Source organism: Lathyrus oleraceus, chromosome 3, assembly GCF_024323335.1.
Source record: "Lathyrus oleraceus cultivar Zhongwan6 chromosome 3, CAAS_Psat_ZW6_1.0, whole genome shotgun sequence".
Taxonomy (NCBI): domain Eukaryota; kingdom Viridiplantae; phylum Streptophyta; class Magnoliopsida; order Fabales; family Fabaceae; genus Lathyrus; species Lathyrus oleraceus.
In genome coordinates, this window is record NC_066581.1 from 240,462,205 (window position 1) to 240,484,168 (window position 21,964).

At 37.3% G+C, this 21,964-nt stretch overlaps 1 protein-coding gene across 1 annotated transcript in view; it reads left to right on the forward strand.

Moving 5' to 3' along the window:
* Positions 1-21,964, forward strand: part of LOC127126601 (probable polyribonucleotide nucleotidyltransferase 1, chloroplastic) — a 36,890-nt gene that overhangs the window by 1,005 nt on the left and 13,921 nt on the right. The window contains exons 2-9 of the mRNA XM_051055553.1: positions 513-581; positions 2,515-2,621; positions 2,696-2,738; positions 2,938-3,021; positions 10,931-10,995; positions 11,365-11,521; positions 12,102-12,158; positions 13,107-13,220. Coding sequence (XP_050911510.1) covers positions 513-581; positions 2,515-2,621; positions 2,696-2,738; positions 2,938-3,021; positions 10,931-10,995; positions 11,365-11,521; positions 12,102-12,158; positions 13,107-13,220 — 696 coding nt within the window. The remainder of the gene's footprint in view (positions 1-512; positions 582-2,514; positions 2,622-2,695; positions 2,739-2,937; positions 3,022-10,930; positions 10,996-11,364; positions 11,522-12,101; positions 12,159-13,106; positions 13,221-21,964) is intronic.

Sequence of the window (21,964 nt, forward strand, 5' to 3'; positions counted from 1 at the left end):
CCTGTTGATTTTGTATGGTTTATCATAAATCATAATACTCAAGTTGTGATCTTGTGGTATGTTATGATGAAATGAAACAAATTGTTGAATCTTGCAATTCATATTGGTGACATGGAATCATACTGGGCCATGCATGTAATGAACAATTCAATGCAATTTTTATTCAACACATAATATGAATATCAATAGCTTTCCAAATTGAATCAAGTCATGCGCATTGAATTGCATGTTGTGTGTGATAATGTTTGTTCTTAAGGGGGTTCCTAACTAAATAAGTGCAGAGATGAAACAATTTAGTTTTATCTTTCTAGTGTTGTGGTTAAGTTTTTTTTTCTTTCTATTGCTTCTCAAGAAGATTATTATGCTTTTGGCTTGTTAGAGACATTTTTGTTTGAAATTGGAAAATCTTTAGTCTTTTACATTATTTTTGTAGCTGGGGCGTGTGTTGCAAAAGTATCTTTTTAGAGTAAAAAAGACACTTGCTAAATAACAGTGTATGTGGTATTCTGCAGATTTTGGTTGAGACTGGTCACATGGGAAGGCAAGCAAGTGGTTCTGTTACAGTTACGGATGGGGAGACCGTAAGTTTCCATATTTCTTTTGATTAGTTTATTCATTACTGTGAACATTGTCATATGGATCATAATCATGTTAAAAAAGAAACCTTTTATTACTCTGTGAGGGCCATTGTATTAGCTTAGAAAAGTGATTTACGATCAATGTTAATTACACCCATGTTTGTCCATGCCTATTGTATATTGATAGGCCAATGATGTATGGACATGATAATGAAGTGAAATTGGGCCCATGAACATGGACGGGTCTGTGGGTAGGTGGAGGGAATGGGACAAAGAGGGGGAATAACAGAAGTTCCATGTGACAAAGAATGAGTTGTGGGGGGATTCTAGGATTAAGAAACAAAAGGGGAAATGAGAATATTAAAAGAGGGCGTCTAACAGAATGGGTATCAAGATAATTGTGAAATGAGAAATATTAAAAGAGGGTGTCTAATAGAATGGGTATCAAGATAATTGTGAAAGTAAATTGGGGAAAAGCTGAGTGAAGAAGTTGGTTCTTCCTCAGGAAAGGGTAGTGATAGATTCTTTAGTTTGTAACTTTTATTTGTTCATCTTGTAAGGAGCATAGCTCCACTGTTATCTTCCTTTTAATTTGTTCTACTGGTTTCTTCTCAATTTCAATGTTAATATAAGATTCTGGTCCCCATCATACATGTTAGGAAGCATATATTGATATTGAAAGTTAATAAGTTCCAAATGCATCACCTGGCCATATCTCTAGTTGATATCTATGTTATCAATCTTGGGTAGCATCGCGGCGCAGCCATCTCCAAAAATGGAACGGAACGGTCAATATTATAGTGACGTGGACACTAATACAATTAATACTAATGAAAACATAATTGTTAAAAACTAAAATAAGTTAATCAAAATTTATGAAGTACTCTCTACGGTCTCAAATATAAGCAACAAAAAAAATTTCTATAGTCTTAAATATAAACAAAAGTCCATCTATAATTATTACATTCAATGTCACTATTTTAATATACCACTACTTTTTTTTACATTTCAATGTAACGATTTCCAATGAAAAAATAGAGATAAAATTAAAAAGAGTGTAAGAATTAAATGCATTCAAACATTTTTCTTAAAGGACGGGCTTTTTTGTAAATTCTCTTATATATGAGACCGGAGGGAGTATTCATATTTGAAATAAAAGTCTAAACATAATTTTGGTATCCTTAAAAATTTAAGGATATGGTAGTATCATATGTGGCTGACGCACAGGGCGGCGTTGTTCCAAAATGAGTTTAATAACATAGGTTGATTTGAGACTCTTAATGCCCTCCCTCACACTCATGACTGGATACTTAAGCACAAATTGATGTAGTTGAAATGACAGAGACCCCAGTAGGCACAATGGCTTCTATGATAAGCCAATTGGTTTCGAACAGTTATCAGAAACGTCGGTAACAGCTATCTAACTAACTAGTAGTTGTTAATAGAACCATAAGTTAATTAACACACTCATTTGAATGATATTTATATACATAATACCTAATTAACTGCCGAGATTCCACATCAACTAGAGATATGGGCAATGTAGTCCTTATAAAGCTTGTGCAATCCTCACTTCTTAAACTAGTTTTTAGGGTTGAGTTAGATGTAGCCTAAATTCTAAAAAGGGATCAGTGTTTATGACAGATCTGTTACTAGGCCACTCACATTTGTCAACACTCTAGATGTCTAGTCTTAGACGTAAGGCTACCTGAATTTTTCCACGCTCCAATATTCAATCCTAAGCCCAATCCAAACAAACTCTAAGAAACATTAAATACAACTTACAAGAGTAATCAAGCGAACTCAAAACAAAGATACATGACATTTATAGTGGGCATGTATTGTCAAACCTAAAACCATATGTGCTTTCACCCAATAGCTTAGTTCTTGGGATAGTTCATTCGTGACAAAAAACATTTTCATTGTATTCTTGCAGATTGTGTACACCACTGTTTGTTTGAATGATACTCCTAGTGAGCCATCCGATTTTTTCCCCCTTTCTGTGAATTATCAAGAGCGCTTTTCAGCTGCTGGTCGTACTAGGTATGTCTTACACATACTTCCGATCTTTTTTTTTTTTTTTTTTTTTTCTTCTGATTTTCTATTATGTTTTGTAGTGGAGGTTTCTTCAAACGAGAAGGAAAAACCAAGGATCACGAGGTACTACTTTGGATTGTTCTAACTTCTTTAATTCAATTGGAGATGTCTATTTTTCATGGGAGGGTCTTCTTTGTTAGATCTGAATAGCTCTTTTTGAACAAAAGAAGAAATGTTACTCAAATAAATTTTTTGCTATCTGGAAAAGGCTTTTGCTCTTAATTCTTTTTCCTTATTTTTTATCCTCATCTGTTTCTTGTAGGTTCTTATTTGTAGATTGATTGATAGGCCTCTGCGTCCTACTATGCCTAAGGGCTTCTACCATGAAACTCAAATATTATCTTGGGTATGGTCCTTACAATTTCCTTTTAGAAAATATTTTGCTTGACAACCAATAAAATATTATTTGGATTAAACTGACGTAGTAGCTTGACAGTGTCCTATAGTTATATGATGAAATAAGTGCAAAATGAAACAGATTATAATTACATTGGCTGTGAAGCAAAATGCAACAAATTAATTACATTGGCTGTGAAACAAAATATTGGAACCAGAAAGTTATTTTTATTTTATTTTGACTTAATAATTTTTATAATATTTTAAAATATCATATGCATCACCTCCATATTGGACATTTGTATACTTCTTGTTTAATTAATTGTATGAGACATGAAAAAATATGTAATTAGCTAATAATTGGTTAGTCAATATTTTTTTTTTGAACTTATTAACCAACATTTATTCATTATTTATTAAATTAAACTTCAGGGTCACCGCTGTTAAAAAATGTTGAGAATCCGTTATCAATCAATTAGTATTGATTGTGATATTCAATTAGTCATAAGTGTAAATTATACTATTACCTATTGTGTATACCTCTTCTGCATATAAATATACACACGTGTGATCTTATTCGACACACAGAGATACAATTATAACATGATATTTAGAGTTGGTTGATCTACTGTCTTTCACACTTTTTTCCCTCTCGTTTTTCCCTAAAATTTCGGCCATCCACGACACTGACACGAGCGCCCCACCGCTCCCGAAGACATTCTAGCGAGATAACCATACCGCCAGATTCGTCTCCTCCCGGTCGGCCGGAATCCAAAAACCCTGCTGTGATCCGTCGTCTGACGCGCCCTCCTGTAACCCGCACGTGAATCTCACGCGCCACCCTACCAGCTGCGCGTCCCGCCGCCCCTGCCGTCGCCGTTTTCGTCGCCGACACCTCCTTCCTGCGCTCTCTCTAGATCTGCTCTCGATTTTTTGTTCCAAGCCATCAAATATCACGGGAGATACCGATTCCGTCACGTTCACTAAGGTTCCACTTATCCCGTGTGAGAAACTAACCGGAACAGCCAACTATAACATATGGGTTGGTGCTGCCAAAATGTGGTTTCACAGTCAAGGATATGAGGATCACTTAACTATAAAATCCGATAGTATTTCTCCCGTCAAACGCGATAAGCGGAAACAAACTGACGCTTCTTTATGCACTGTGTTATGGTTTTCCATAGCAAATAATCTCCAAACACAGTACCAAGCCTTTACCACTTGCTATGAGGTTTGGAAAAAGACTAAGAAAGTTTTCTCTAATGATGTCCATAATTATTACAGTGTCATCACCAAACTAAACTCTTTGAAATTGGAGAATATAGATATGCAAGTCTATCTGAGTAAGCTTGACGCTTTAAAGACAAATTTAACAACCCTAATGCCTTTACAAAAGATGCAACAACTTATGCTGAACAACAAAGTAAGTATTTCATGATTGTGGCACTTGTCGGACTACCATCAGAACTTGATTCCGTTCGGAACCAAATTTTGTCAGGATCCAATGTTCTAACTATGAAGCAGTTAGTGAACAACTATTGCACTTGGCTACCCCTCATGCTTTTGGACCGGTTTGTACCCCATCCCCCACTGAATCATCTGCTATTGCTTCCCACTATCACGGTCGTGGTGGACGAACTGGAGAACGGGGTGGACATCGTCATGGTATTCGTTGTAACTATTGCAATCGTTACGGTCACATTGAAGCTGATTGTCGTACAAAGGCAAGAGAACAACGACAACCACGAGTCGCTGTCGTTGCTCAACCGGATATTACTAAAGACGTTACCATTCCCTCCGCTGATTACAATGATTTCCTTCAATTTAAAGCAACCCATCAACCATCATCATCTGTCGCTGTTGCTCAGTCGAGTAATCCTGTAGCCTTTGTCTCTACATCTTCTCTTGGTCCTGAGGTCCTTGACTCTGGTGCCTCTGATCATATGACTGATAATAAATTTCTTTTATCTCACTTGTCTTATTCTGATTCTTTGTCTTCTGTCATTGTGGTAGATGGTTCTAAAATCAAAGTTAATGACCTTAGTCAGGCACATCCACTTCCAAACTTGTCTTTAGAGTCTGTCCTTTACATTTCTGGTTGTCCTTTTAATCTAATATCTGTTCACAAGCTTACTCGTACTCTTGATTGTTCAGTCCTTTTTAATGATAAATCTGTTTATGTCCAGGATCGACGTACAAGACAGACGATTGGAGCAGAGTGAATCTGGAAGATTATATCATCTATCTCCACTGGTGGCATGTGTGTCTATTGCTTCTCAAGATCTTACACATCAATGTTTGGGTCACCCTAGTCTTAATAAAATGTGTCTTTTAGTTCCTAATATTTCATCTTTTGAGTGTCAGTCCTGTCAATTAGGCAAACATACTCGTAATACTTATTGCCAATGAGTACATAATAGTGTTGCATCACCGTTTGCTTTGGTTCATTCTGATATTTGGAGTCCTAGTCGTGTGAAGTCTACTTTAAGATATTATTACTTTGTAACTTTCATCGATGATTTCTCTCGATGCACTTGGTTATTTCTAATGAAAAATCATTCAGATGTCTTTCGTATATTTCAAGAGTTTTATGCTGAAATTAAAAACCAGTTTAACATTTTCATTAAAATTTTCCGCACTGATAATGCTCGTGAATATATGTCATCCCAGTTTCAATCTTTTTTAACATCACAGGGAATGGTTCATCAATCATCATATGCTTATACACTACAACAAAACGATGTTGCTGAACGGAAGAGTCTTCATTTAGTTGAAACCACACAAACTCTTTTACTTCACCACAATGCAAAATCTCTCAAATGTATTTTTCTAGGCTATTCACGTATACAAAAGGGATTTCATTGTTTTTGTCCTCAACTTGAACGATACATTATTTTCTTCGATGTTACATTCTTTGAAGGTTCCCCTTTTTTCTCTGCCTCGGTGTCACCTGATTAGATTTGTAATTCAGATGTTCGAGATATCTATTATGTCATCCCCACATCCATTAAACCTCCATTGCAGGTCTACCAGCGACGGGCACCCCGTCCCTTGGAAGTTAGAGATGATATTAATCCACCAACACCATCTCCTGCTCCAACTGTTCCTCCAGCTATGTCACCTGAACTTGACCTTCCAATAGCATTACGAAAGGGTCTCATAACCCAAATCCTAAATATGCTTGTGTTTTAAATTATTACCGTCTCTCTACTTCCTATGTTTTTTTTATGTCTGCTTTGGATTCTGTGTCTATTTCTAAGTCTACAAGTGAAGCTATGACTGATCCCAATTGGCGTCAGGCGATGGTGGAAGAAATGGCTGCATTGCATTCAAATAACACTTGGGACATTGCTACTTTACCTTCCGACAAAACTACAGTGGGATGTTGATGGGTTTATATAGTGAAAGTTGGACCAGATGGTCAGATTGATCGTTTCAAAGCTCGTTTAGGGATACACAAATATTTGACCTTGATTATGGTGACACTTTTTCTCCAGTGGCCAAGATTAGTTCAGTCCTCTCTTCGTTGCAGTGACTACTATTAATCATTGCTCGCTTCATCAGTTGGACATTAAAAATGTCTTTTTACACGGAGAATTAGAGGAGGAAGTGTATATGGATCAACCTCTAGGTTTTATGGTTCCTGGAAATTCAAGACTTGTTTGTCGGCTTCATCGTTCTCTTTATGGGCTGAAACAGTCTCCACGTGCTTGGTTTGGTCGATTCAGTTCTGTTTTGATACAGTTTGATATCACTAGATGTGAAGTAGATCACTCTGTTTTCTTCCTTCATTCCTCCACCGGTCAGCGCATCTTTCTTGTGGTCTATGTTGATGACATTGTTATCATTGGAGACGATACAAAGGGTATCCAGCGATTCAAAACTCATATTTTCAAAAACTTTCAGACAAAAGATTTAGGTCCACTCAGATACTTCTTAGGTATTGAAGTTGCTCAGTCCTCATCAGGCATTGCAATTAACCAACGTAAGCATGCATTAGACATCCTAATTGAAATTGGTCTGCTTGACCGTCGTCCATTTGATACTTCTATGGATCCCAACGTCAAGCTTCTTCCGGGTCAGGGGAGCTGTTGAAAGACCCAAGAAGGTATCGACGTTTAGTGGGTAGACTCAATTATCTTACCGTCATCAGATCGGATATTACTTTTTAGTGAGCTTTGTGAGTCAGTTCCTGAACACTCCTTGTGATACTCATTAGAATGCAGTTATTCGGATTCTCATATATACTCCCCCCGTCTCATAATAAGTGTCTTGTTTGAGCTCTGTGCAGTTCTTAAGAAAATGATTAGATGTGTTAATTTTAATGATAAAATTAGTATCATTTACTAAAATAACCTTATTTATTATAGTTAGTGGTGTTGTTGAAAATAATGAAAGTTAATAAATAGGGGTATAGTAGTGGGAAAAAAATAATAAATGTTGTATTAGTATTATAAAGGGACATTTATTTTGAGACAAAAAGTGCAAATAAGACATTTTTTTATGAGACGGAGGGAGTATAAAGAATGCACCAGGAAAATACCTATTATATGAAGATAAAGGTGATGCTAAAATCACTTGTTATTCAGATGCAGACTGGGTAGGATCACCGTCGGATAGGAGATCCACTTCTGGATATTGTGTTCTTATTGGAGGAAATATGATCTCATGGAGGAGCAAGAAACAAAACACAGTTGCACTATCTAGCGCTGAAGCTGAATACCGTGCTATGGCAGCAATATCAAAAGAACTTGCATGGCTTAAGAATTTGCTCTAAGAACTTTGGTTGGGAGACCTTCAGGCCACAAAACTCATATACGACAATCAAGCGGCACTTCACATTGCATTCAATCCGGTTTTCCATGAACGGACCAAACACATTATAAGATACTGTTAGGAGAAATAACTACAAAATTTGTCAAATCTGAAGATCAACCGGCTGATATGTTTACCAAGTCTCTCAAGGGCTCTCGAGTGAATTATATTTGTAACAAGTTCGGATCATACAATATATACTGTTGATATTTGTAAATATAATATTAAGAATATTTGTATATCGAATAGTCCCACATCGACTATATCATGTAATTAGTTATAATCTCTCTATATAAAATAAAGTCTCCGTAGTGCTTTTTAAGACACACGGTTTATTCAAATGTCTCTTAGTCTCCTAATTCAACATGGTATCTAGAGCCTGCTAAGAGACAATTCTTTCTTCGCCGTACTTTACCCGGTTGACCCACTGTCTTCCGGTGAGAATTTTTTTACAAACCGTGTCATCACTCCGGTTTGCTTCTCACTTTTCAAAATTCTCCGGTAACCTACCAGCAGAAGCACCTCTTCCAATCCAGCCGTTCCCTACTTTTCATCGGCAGAAACCTCCGCACGTGACAACACGTCCGACGGCTGATCCCGACAATTTTTCCACCGCTCCACTCTCCATAGGGCAATTGTTTCAGATCCGATACTCATGGCTACTCCTCATAACTTTACGTCAAACACAAAATCCTTCTCCACATTATATTGATTTATGTTATCATCGTCTTTTCCCTTTTGCAGTATACTTGTTTGTCTTTGTCTTCTGTTTCTATTCCTAAAACTCCATGTGAAGCATTGTCTCACCCTGAGTGGAGGCAAACAATGATTGATGAAATGTGTGCTCTTCAAAGCAGTGGTACCTAGGAACTAGTTCCTCTACCCCATGGGAAATCTTTAGTTGGTTGTCGTTGGCTTTATACAGTGAAGGTTGGCCCAGATGGTAAGATTGATCGATTTAAAGCTCGCTTGGTAGCCAAAGGATACACTCAGATTTTTGGATTGGATTATAGTGATACCTTCTCGCCTGTAGCCAAGATGGCATCTGTTAGACTTCTTCTAGCCATTGCAGCCATTCGACATTGGCCTCTTCATCAACTTGACATCAAAAATGCTTTTTTACATGGTGATCTTGAAGAGGAAGTATATATGGAGCAACCACCTGGATTTGTTGCTCAGGGGGAGTCATCGAATATGGTGTGTAGGTTACACATGTCTCTTTATGGTCTCAAGCAATCTCCGAGAGTTTGGTTCGGCAGATTCAGCACTATAGTACAACAGTTTGGTATGGTCCGTAGTGAAGCTGACCATTCTGTTTTTTATCGTCACTCAGCCCAAGGGTGTATTTATCTTATTGTGTATGTAGATGATATTGTCATAACTGGTAGTGATCAGCAGGGTATACTCCAGTTAAAGCAACATCTCTCAAATCAATTTCAGACAAAAGATCTTGGTAAACTTCGTTATTTCTTGGGTATTGAGGTAGCCCAATCTATAGATGGTTTGGTGATATCTCAACGAAAACATGCTATGGATATTTTGGAAGAAACAGGTTTGTTGAATGCCAAACCAGCTGATACTCCTATGGATCCAGGTGTCAAACTACTACCCAATCAGGGGGAGCCTCTATCTGACTCAGGAAGGTATAGAAGCTTGGTTGGAAAGTTGAATTATCTCACAGTCACTCGTCCAGACATTTCTTTTGCAGTTAGTGTGGTAAGTCAGTTCTTAAACTCCCCTTGTCAGGAACACATGGATGCTGTTATCCGGATTCTGAGATACATCAAACGTGCTCCAGGAAAAGGTCTAGTGTATGAAAATAAAGGACATACTCAGATAGTTGGATACTCCGATGCTGATTGGGCAGGGTCACCCATTGATAGACGATCCACCTCTCGGTATTGTGTACTTGTTGGAGGAAATCTTATATCCTGAAAAAGTAAGAAACAAAACGTAGTTGCAAGATCAAGCGCCGAGGCAGAGTATAGGGCCATGGCAATGACAACATGTGAACTTATTTGGTTAAAACAGTTGCTCAAGGAACTTCAAATTGAAGAAGCAAGACCAATGACACTTATTTGTGATAATCAAGCCGCATTGCACATTGCTTCAAATCCAGTCTTCCATGAGAGGACCAAACATATTGAGATAGACTGTCACTTTGTCAGAGAGAAAATCGAATCAGGTGACATCGTCACAAACTTTGTCAACTCTAATGATCAATTGGCAGACGTGTTTACAAAATCTCTGCGAAGCCCTAGAACTAATTATATATGTAACAAGCTTGGTGCATTTGACTTATATGCTCAAGCTTGAGGGGGAGTGTTGATATTTGTAAATATAATATTAAGAATATTTGTATATCGAATAGTCCCACATCGACTATATCATGTAATTAGTTATAATCTCTATATAAAATAAAGTCTCCGTAGTGCTTTTTAAGACATGGTTTATTCAAATGTCTCTTAGTCTCCTAATTCAACATATACGATCCGGCTTGAGGGTGTGTGTTGAGAATGATAGAATAGAACTATGTTGTATCATAATTAGATAGTTGACCAAATATTACACATTGATGTATATATATTCTACTCAAATCAATGAGAAAGACACGATTTCCATTATCTTACAGAGAATCCGTTATCAGTGAGTATTGATTGATATTCAATTAGTCATAAGTGTAAATTATACTATTACCTATTGTGTATAACTCTTTTGCATATAAATATACAGCATGTGTGAGATACAATTACAACAAAAAAATTTATGCATACATAGTTATAGAGATCCCCTGCCCCCTTTTCTTGTTGGTTTTCAATTGATGTTAGAAAATACCACAAGTTTTATTGTTGATGAAGTATTTTATAAAGAAATTGGCTGGTGGTGGGAATGTATAGCTTCCTTTTGATAATTCAAGTGGGAGATATAACCAGGAGTCCAGGAGATATAACAACATAACAATGTTTATTTCATTTCTCCGCTGTACTAACTTAAAGGATTCTTTTATTTTGCTTTATTCTTTCTTCACTCTATTATGCTTTTAATCATATGTAACCTTGTGGAAAATTAGCATGATGTTTTCAGCCGTGAATTTATTCTTCCAGGTTTTAAGCTATGATGGATCACATGCCCCCGATTCCTTGGCCATCACTGCTGCTGGTATAGCACTGTAAGTTGGTCATTGTATTTTGCTCCCAACCCTGGGCACTTAGACCCCATGCACAGTGCTATCTATTTCTTTTTTAAATATTAACATAAATTTCTCATACTTTATATTCTGTACTTTTGTTTGCTGAAATATAAAATTAAAGAGTTGAGTAAATAGATGAAAGAAGTACAAGTAGAAAAGAGGATAAGATGATAAGATATCTTGGAAAAGATGTGAAAATAAAGCACATACGCCAGTGATCTCATAGATTCAAACATATAGATAGACATGTATCTAAGTTAAGTCTGAGGTACTTTGGTCACATACATGAAGCTATGCCTAGAGGCACTCTATGCATCACCATCATTCCTAATAATATAATTTTCGCAGTGCACTTTCAGAAATTCCTACGTCAAAAGCAGTTGCTGGAGTTCGAGTTGGTCTCATTGGTGATAAGTATATAGTAAATCCTACAACTGAGGAGATGGAAAACTCTGAGTTGGACCTCATGCTGGCGGGCACAGATAGCGCAATATTGATGATAGAGGTAATAACATCACTTGCTTGTGGCCAATAACATGTTAGGGATATGATAATAGAAAAGATACTGGCTATCATTGCTATTTATAATTCAAAAGAAAATCACACATTTATTTCATTATATTCCTTGGTCTAGTGCGGTGGAAATGCTGAAAAGGGAAAAACCCAAAATTACTATTTTTAATTCCAACATTTAACCAGGGCTCTAATTTAGAACTAATTTTTGTGTGCAACCAAATATGAGAGTTTTTTACATATAAAGATCGAATATTTGAAACTCAGTGTTATTTATCCACATCAAGTATCCCTGCTACCAGATTTTGTTATTGAACTATTATCTGTCAGTAGGGCAAACAGATTCTCAAATTTTCCTACCCAGAATTCCATGTATTTTGCAAAAGATGAACTATTATCACATACTATCAGCCTTGTCAAAGACAAGTTGCTGGAATTTGCATTGAAGTTGGAACATAAAATGCTGGGGAAACAATAGCTTCCCAGAATCTGATATCTTTCCAGTCTTGATTCTTCGAACTCTTATAGTTGTACTTCCATACTAAATGAACTGGTTTAAAATTTTATTTCAGGGTTATGGCAATTTTCTTCCTGAAGAGAAGCTACTTAAAGCTGTAGAAGTTGGTCAGGTTGTTACATTATCGTAGTGTTGTCTAATATAGTTAGTTGAGATTTGTTTCCATAATTCGGAAAGATTTGATATGATGCAATTTGTAATTCCTTAATTATGTTAGAAGTAGTCTCTATATATAATCGCTTTCCGAATTATCTTACAAAAATATTTCAGACACTTTTTCATCTCGTAGTTTGTAGACAAGCTTACTAGTTATTAGGAATTTCCTTTTCCTCCTCTAAATTCATATGCACGTGTTCTTAAAATATTATTGGCTTTGCAAATGTACCATATAAGATAAATTATCTCACGATGTTATGTTATTTCAACCCGCCATTATTCAACATAAGTCTAAGTAAATTATTATTATTATTATTATTATTATTATTGAAGTTGATAGTTGTATTGTTGGAGTTGTTTGAAGTCCCACATTGTTTAGGTTCTCAGACTGTTGAATGTATAAATATGTGAGGGCAACCTCACCCTTTGAGATAACTTTTGGGGTGAGATCTAAACATATTTAACATGATATCAGAGTTGGGTTAAGGACTGCAGTGTGGGCATTTGACTCAAGCCCACGCTGGGCATGAGGGTTGGTGTTGAAGTTGATAATTGTGTTGTTGATGTATAAATATGTGAGGGAAACCTCACCCTTTGAGCTAACTTTTGGGGTTGAGATCCAAATATATTTAAGATTATTAAGACCTATAAATAACTCCTCTTTCTATTGATTATTATGCCATTGAGCATTGTAAATGTTCAGTAGAAAAATGTTATATGGTTATTCATCGGTACAAGAGTTTGCTTGCCTCCCTAAGGGATTTCATTTTAGGGATAAAGGGTTTGATATAGAGTATAGTTTATGTCGCTGATGTTCTTCTTTTTATGTGTTATTTGTTTTCTTTGATTGTTTATGAACAACTGTGCATTGATGCTTAATCTTTTTCCTATCGTCTGTTGTCAGGATGCAGTGCGAGCAATCTGTAATGAGGTAGAAGCCTTGGTCAAGAAATGTGGGAAGCCAAAGATGATTGATGCCATCAAGTTGCCTCCTCCTGAGCTTTATAAACATGTTGAGGTATAACCCTTTGCTATCCTACATCCTCATTTGTTTGTTTTATGATAAACTTTTTCATAAGTGTCCCTGATTCATGAAATTCTCTATGTGAGGAGATGTTATTCTCTTCTCCACAGTTTCTGTATTGCTTGCAATTTGTTTTCTTTGTTTGTATAATCTCGCGGTCCTCATCCACTAGTTCATTTTTCGACAAGATTTTAAAAAATATATTTTTTCTTTGTGTTTGTTTTAGCTTTAAAAAATATATTTTTTCTTTGTATTTTTAAAAATAGATTTTACAAAACCGTTCTCAAAATATTACAAATTTTTTATATTCGTTTTTTCTAAATTGAAAGACTAATTTTGACATCCTATAACATAAACAGACATTATTGAAGAAGATCATAACATAGTTGAAATCACAATTTTTAAAAAAAATTGTATTTCAAAAATGATTTTTATGAAAAACTATTTGAAATAGTTTCAAAATTAAGTGATTTTTTGAAATTTTGATATTAAAAAAAAGTTTCAATAAAATTTTGAAATACCTCAAATAACATTTTTCAAATAACTATTCAAATCAAATTTTCATTTGAAGTTTTAATGAAAAGTTTTTAAAATTTTTTTTTTTACATCAAATTATGTGTTATAAATAATTATTTAGTTTATTATTGTTGATATTTGTAAATACATAGTGTTGGAATATTTGTATATAGAATAGTCCCACATTGACTATATCATGTAATTAGTTGTAATCTCTCTATATATAATAAAGTCTCCGTAGTGCTTTTAAAACACACGGTTTAACCTAAATGTCTCTTAGTCTCTCCTAATTCAATATGGTATCTAGAGCCTACTAAGAGACAACTTTTCGCCGTGTTTTACCCGGTTGACCCACTGTCTTTCGGTGATAATTTTTTTTTCAAACCGTGTTATCACTCCGGTTTGCCTCTAACTTCTCAAAATTCTCAGGTCAAACCACCTTGCCGCCCGATCCGGCCGTTTTTCTCAGTCGTCCCACTCGGCTCCCTCCATCGCTCACAGATCTGGTCTGCACAACCCCAATTTTGTTTCTTACTTTTCCAGGATATAAGGTTTCCTCCAACAAGTACACAATACCCAGAGGTGGATCGTCTATCAATGGGTGACCCTGCCCAATCAGCATCAGAGTATCCAATTGTCTGAGTATGTCCTTTATCTTCATACACTAAACCTTTTCCTGGAGCACATTTGATGTATCTCAGAATCCGGATGACAACATCCATATGTTCCTGACAAGGGGAATTTAAGAACTGACTTACCACACTAACTGCAAAAGAAATGTCTGGACGTGTGACTGTGAGATAATTCAACTTTCCAACCAATCTCCTATACCTTCCTGAGTCAGATAGAGGCTCCCCCTGATTGGGTAGTAGTTTGACACTTGGATCCATAGGAGTATCAGCTGGTTTGGCATTCAACAAACCTGTTTCTTCCGAAATATCCATAGTATATTTCCGCTGAGAAATCACCAAACCATCTTTAGATTGAGCTACCTCAATACCCAAGAAATAACGGAGTTTACCAAGGTCTTTTGTCAGAAATTGATTCGAGAGATGTTGTTTTAACTGGAGTATACCCTGTTGATCACTACCAGTTATGACAATATCATCTACGTACACAATAAGATAAATACACCCTTGGGTGAGTGACGATAAAAAACAGAATGGTCAGCTTCACTACGGACCATACCAAACTGTTGTACTACAGCGCTGAATCTGCCGAACCAAGCTCTCGGAGATTGCTTAAGACCATAAAGAGACCTGTGTAACCTACACACCATATTCAATGACTCCCCCTGAGCAACAAATCCAGGTGGTTGCTCCATATATACTTCCTCTTCAAGATCACCATGTAAAAAAGCATTTTTGATGTCAAGTTGATGAATAGGCCAATGCCGAATGGCTGCAATGGCTAGAAGAAGTCTAACAAATGCCATCTTGGCTACAGGCGAGAAGGTATCACTATAATCCAATCCAAAAATCTGAGTGTATCCTTTGGCTACCAAGCGAGCTTTAAATCAATCAATCTTACCATCTGGGCCAACCTTCACTGTATAAAGCCAACGACAACCTACTAAAGATTTTCCAGGGGGTAGAGGAACCAGTTCCCAGGTATCACTGTTTTGAAGAGCACACATTTCATCAATCATTGCATGCCTCCACTCAGGGTGAGATAATGCTTCACCTGGAGTTTTAGGAATAGAAACAGAAGACAAAGAAGACAAACAAGTATACTGCAAAGGGGAAATAGGATGATAACATAAATCAATATAATGTGGAGAATGATTTCGTGTTTGACGTATACCTTTTCGAAGGGCAATCGGAAGATCGGACTCAGGTTGCAGGATCGGATCCGGTGATGACGGAGGCGTCGGAGGAGAGTCTGCAATGATCTCAGGGGCAGGTATGACCTCAGGGATGGGGACGACAGACGTTGGGCGACGACGCTGATATGTTTGAAGTGGTCGAGAAGTAGGGGGGTCAGGAGCCATAGACTGGTGGGGGATAATGGTAGGCGGGACGTTAATAACTGTCGGAAAAGGTGTGGGAGTACTTTCTTGAAGAGGTTCCGGAGATACTGGGTTGGACCCGAAATATGGAACAGACTCGAAGAAGGTAACATCGGTCGATATGAGGTATCGTTGTAGAGTATGAGAATAACAACGATAACCCTTTTGGGAACAATGATAACCAAGAAAGACACACTTTAGTGATCGAGCTGCTAGTTTATCAAGACCAGGGGAGAGATTGTGTACAAAACACGTTGACCCGAATACTCGAGGAGGAATTGGGTGGAGAGGAGAATTTGGAAACAAGATTGAATGAGGGATTTTATTATTAAGGACAGATGAGGGCATGCGATTTATGAGGTAATATGCCGTGAGCACCGCATCCCCCCAAAAACGGAGAGGAACATTACCATGGATAAGTAGGGTCCGAGTGGTTTCTACAAGATGTCGATTTTTGCGTTCGGCTACCCCGTTTTGTTGGGGTGTATGAGGGCAAGATGTTTGGTGCAGAATACCATTGGATGACATAAAAGTTTGAAACTTGGGATAAATATTCACGTGCATTGTTACTTCTTAAGGTACGAATAGACAAACCAAATTGGGTTCTTATTTCTCGATAAAATTGTTCAAAAATAGAAAACAATTCAGATCTGTTCTTCATTAAAAATAGCCATGTGCAACGTGAAAAATCATGCATAAAAGTTACAAAATATCTAGACTCAAAAGTCGACACGGTACGCGAGGGACCCCAAACATCGGAGTGAACTAAAGCAAAAGGGGACGCAGCCTGTTTATTGACTCGATCAGGAAAGTGACTACGAGTATGTTTCCCTAACTGACAAGACTCACAATGTAAAGTGGACAATTTAGATAGACTAGGCACCAACTTTTGTAGCTTGGGAAGACATGGATGACCTAACTACGCATGTATAATGAGTGGAGAATCTGTGGTGGAGCATGTGGTAGATGACATAGAGAAGTAGTAGAGGCCTTGAGACTCACATCCGACGCCAAACGTTTGTCCCGAACTCCGATCCTGCAGAGTAACATTACTATTAGTAAAGGTGATAGAACAATTTAGAGAACGAGTTAAACGACTGACTGACAGTAAATTAAATGGGCAATTAGGTACATATAGGACAGAAGTCATAGAGAGAGATGGTAGAATTTGAACAGTACCAATCCCTTGGGATCAGGTTTGAGAACCATTTGCGGAAGTTATACTCGGTAAGAAACCAGAGGTAGAGAGGGAAGAAAAAATACCTTTATTACCGGTAACATGATCAGACGCACCAGAATCGAGGACCCAAGGACCAATAGGAGATGATTGAGAGAAGCAAACAGATGAATTACCAGTGTGTGCAACCGAAGCCGTGGAACCAGAGGTCTGATTATTCTGACACCACTTGAGAAAATCCTCGTAGCTTGGCGTAGGGCTCTGAAGAGAAGGTAAAGTTTGCATAATATCTGGATTATCAATTTGAGCTGCATTTACCTGGCGTGGAGGTCTGCCATGTAACTTCCAGCAACGGTCGATAGTATGTCCAAGCCGGTTACAATGGTCACACTTGGGACGAGGTTTGGAGTTGGATGACCCTCCTCGAAGGCGATTCTGATTGTTGCCAAGAGATGCAAGGGCAGCAGTGTCACCTGGTATCGGAGCAACAATAGATGGAGGGGAAACCAGACCAAATGCATGAGGTGTAGCCAAGCGCAACGGTTGTTCACTAACTGCATCGTAGTTAGGAACAATAGTACCTGATAAAATTTGATTACGAACAGACTCGAGTTCTGGTGGTAGTCCCTTAAGTGCCATGACCATGAAAAGTTTACTCTGTTGTTCGGAATGAGCTGTTGCATCTTTTGCATAAGGCATGAGAGTTTCGTAACTCGCTTTCAAGGCATCAAGCTTACTCAGATAGGCTTGCATATCCATATTTTGCAACTTCAGTGTGTCGAGTTTGAGGATAACGCTATATAGACAATGAACGTCGTTGGAGAAGACTTTCTTAGCCTTTTCCCAAACCTCGTTGCAAGTGGAGAATACTTGATAGTGCGCTTGGAGGTTAGGTGCGATGGAAAACCATAACACAGTACAGAGAGAGGCATCCGTTTTCTTCCATTTAGCGAGTTTTGCGGTGGCAACATCAACCAATTTTGTGGTAGGTGATCTTCATATCCCTGACCATGAAACCAAATATCGACAGCACGAGCCCATATGTTGTAGTTGGCTGATCCGGTTAGTTTTTCACATGGGATAAGCGGAACTTTAGTAAACGTAGTTGCAAGATCAAGCGCCGAGGCAGAGTATAGGGCCATGGCAATGGCAACATGTGAACTTATTTGGTTAAAGCAGTAGCTCAAGGAACTTCAAATTGAAGAAGCAAGACCAATGACATTTATTTGTGATAATCAAGCTGCATTGCACATTGCTTCAAATCCAGTCTTCCATGAGAGGACCAAACATATTGAGATAGACTGTCACTTTGTTAGAGAGAAGATCGAGTCAGGTGACATTGTCACAAGCTTTGTCAATTCTAATGATCAATTGGCAGACGTGTTTACAAAATCTCTGAGAAGTCCCCGAACTAATTATATATGTAACAAGCTTGGTGCATTTGACTTATATGCTCAAGCTTGAGGGGGAGTGTTGATATTTGTAAATACATAGTGTTAGAATATTTGTATATAGAATAGTCCCACATCGACTATATCATGTAATTAGTTGTAATCTCTCTCTATATAATAAAGTCTCCGTAGTGCTTTTAAAACACACGGTTTAACCTAAATGTCTCTTAGTCTCTCCTAATTCAATAATTATTTTTATTAGTAATTTAAGTTTGGATCTTTAGTAAGACCCATTAGGTCACAATACTCTATTTAAAGAGATTAACACTTGTATATTCTTAATTATAACATATCAAATTATTCAGCTTTGATATGGTATCACGAGCTCTCGTTCGAGAAGGTCTCGCTTCCGCATAAAAAACCCTAGCCGTCTTAATTGCGGTTCTTTGGATAATCTTCCGCGCTGTTCGCAATGTTCATTGCATTGTGCGGAATTGTTCATTGCACTGTGCGTCACTGTTCACCGCACTGTTTGCGGTGCTGTTCATTGCCACTTTTGTACTGTGGCAACAAAACAGTTACAGAATACGCCAATCATCTCAAAGCCTTGTGGATGGAGTTAGACCACTACAAAGTTACCAAAACCGAATGTACAACAGATGCAACAAAACTTAGGGAGTACATTGAGTAAGATAGCGTCTACAATTTTCTGGTAGGGCTCAACTCTGACTTTGACCATGTTAGAGTACAAATTCTTGACAAAGAAAAAGTACCGAACATTAATGATGTAGTGTATATAGTGAGGGGTGAAGAAAGTAGAAAGGAATTAATACTGACACCACCATTTGTGGAAAGCTCAACATTGCTAGTTGAGAAGAGTTCAACCATGTTAGTTGATCAGAAGAAATTGGGAGAAACCTATGTCGAGAAGAAGGGTTAAGGGGTGTGGTGCACCTATTGCAACAAGCCTCGTCATACTCGAGAAAAATATTGGAAATTGATTGGCCGACCTCCTAATAGAGAATGGGGACAAAAAAAAGACTTATCCAGAAAGGGAGGACATGCACACATGGCTGGAAGTACTAGTGAAGACAGTCTAGAAGGAGGGGTGCACCTTAACCTAAGTGAAGTAGAAAAAGTGAGATCTCTTCTCAATAAGTTGGAGTAACTAAGAGGTACTTGTTCTTTATCACGTCCAAGTACGTTTCTATTATCTTTATCATTTGGCAACTCTCCTTTTTCGTTTGGACTTAATGCCTCAGATATACCCTTTAAACAATACTGAATGTTAGATTCTGGAGCCACTGACCATATGACACCATTATCCACACACTTCTCCACCTATTCACCTTGTCCCAGTAACAGAAAAAATATCAACTGCAGATGGCACCCTTATAACTGTAGCAGGTGAAGGAACAATTAAACTTAATTCATTCATGACTCTTAACAACGTCCTTCATATCCCAAAGTTGACTACTAGCCTAATTTTCATACATAAGTTCACAAAAGACCTATCATGTAATGTTATTTTCCAACTCTTGTGTTTTTCAGGACAAGAATTCGGGGAGGACGATTGAAAGTGCTAGAGAATGGAATGGTCTTTACTAAAAAAGATTCAAACCCATATCAGCAATTCGTTTTTGTCAGAATCAATAACGACTAATAGCGAGAAGGTTCTCTTATACCATTGTCGCCTGGGTCATCCTTCGTTTAGAGTCATTAAGCAATTATTTCTTGTTTTATTTAAAACATTAGATGTTGAGAATCTTCATTGTGAGGTGTGCGAGCTTGCTAAACACACGCGTGTACCTTTCTTTATTAGTAATAAAATGAGTACTTTTCCGTTTATCTAGTTCATATAAATGTGTGGGGTCCATTTAATATTCCAAATATTTCAGGTGTCCGTTGGTTTATCACCTTTATTGATGATTGTACTTGGGTTACTTGGGTATATTTACCTTAAACAAAAATCTGAAGTTAGTCACGTGGTTCCTCAATTTCTCTTTATGGTTAAAAATCAATTTGGTATGAGTATTAAGAGGATTTAGTCTGATAATGCCAAGGATTATTTTAATCATAATCTTAATTCTTTGTGTCAAAATGAAGGTATCATTCATGAGTCTTCATGTGTTAAAACACTCCAACAAAATGTCATTGCTGAAAGAAAAAATGGGCATTTGTTAGAGCAAACACGTACTATGATATTTCAAAGTAAAGTTCCCAAGAAATATTGGGGCGAGGCAGCTTAATTGCACCGTATCTCATAAATCGTTTACCTTCTAGTGTCCTTGCTTCCAAAACTCCTATGGAAGTCTTATCCTCGTTCTATCCTAATGTGTCTACCTCTAGTAACCTTACTCCTAGGATATCTGGGTGTACATCATTCGTCCATATTCATAGTGATGGTAGAGGGAAACTTGATCCTAGAGCCTTAAAGTGTTTCTTTATAGGATATTCTTCCACCCAAAAAGGTTACAAATGTTATCATTCACCGTCTCACAAGTTCTTTGTCTCTCGAGACGTCACTTTCCATGAACAAGAAAATTACTTCGTTCAAACTCATCTTTAGGGGGAGAACATAAATAAGGAAGATGAGTCCCTTATACTTCCTGACCTTACACTTGGAACTGAACGTGATTCTGAAAAAGATGAAACTGATGTAAGACATGGGAAGAATTTAGTATATACAATAAGGAAGACCATTCCTGAATCTACTCATATCCAAGAGTCTGATCTGACATTACATGAGGTAAATTCTAACTCTAGTGATTCAACTTTTGAATTTTCTCATGAACAGAAACCAAAATTCAATTCAACTCCACCACCACTACCATCACACTATCAAGATTTACGTCTTCCAATTGCCCTTAGGAAAGATACCAAAAACTGTACGAAACAAACACTTTACTCTCTATCCAACTACCTAAGTTTTGAACACGTTTCACCTACCTATAAAGTCTTCCATACAAATCTGAACACTATAAAACTACCTACCTCTCTATCTGAGGCATTGTCTGGCAGGAAATGGAAACAAGCCATGGATTTGGAGATGGAAGCACCGGAAAAGAACAATACTTGGAGTGTAAAGAAACCTGCAGGGTACAAGTGGGTATACACTATAAAATACAAGGCAGATGGATCGATTGAGAGGTACAAGGCAAGATTGGTAGCCAAAGGATTTACTCAAACCTCTGGAGTTGATTATTCAGAGACATTTGCTCCAATTGCAAAAATGAATACAGTTAGGATGATATTATCTTTAGCGGCTAATTGTAATTGGAACTTAAACCAATTCGATGTGAAAAATGCATTCCTTCATGGTGAACTTGAAGAAGAAATCTACATGGATATACCTTCTGGGTTCCGTGAACATTCTACCACCAACACCGTTTGTAAGTTCAAATAATCTTTATATTGGTTAAAGCAATCGCCACGAGCATGGTTTGGAAGATTCACTAAAGTTATGATAGGTTTGGGCTTCAAACAAAGTCAAGGAGATCATATCTTATTTATCAGACATTCTGAAACAGGGGGAGTAACTGTGTTATTGGTATATGTGGATGATATTATAGTCATTGGTAATGATGAGGAAGAACAACAATTGTTGGATATACACTTAGACAAGGAATTTGAGATTAAATCCTTT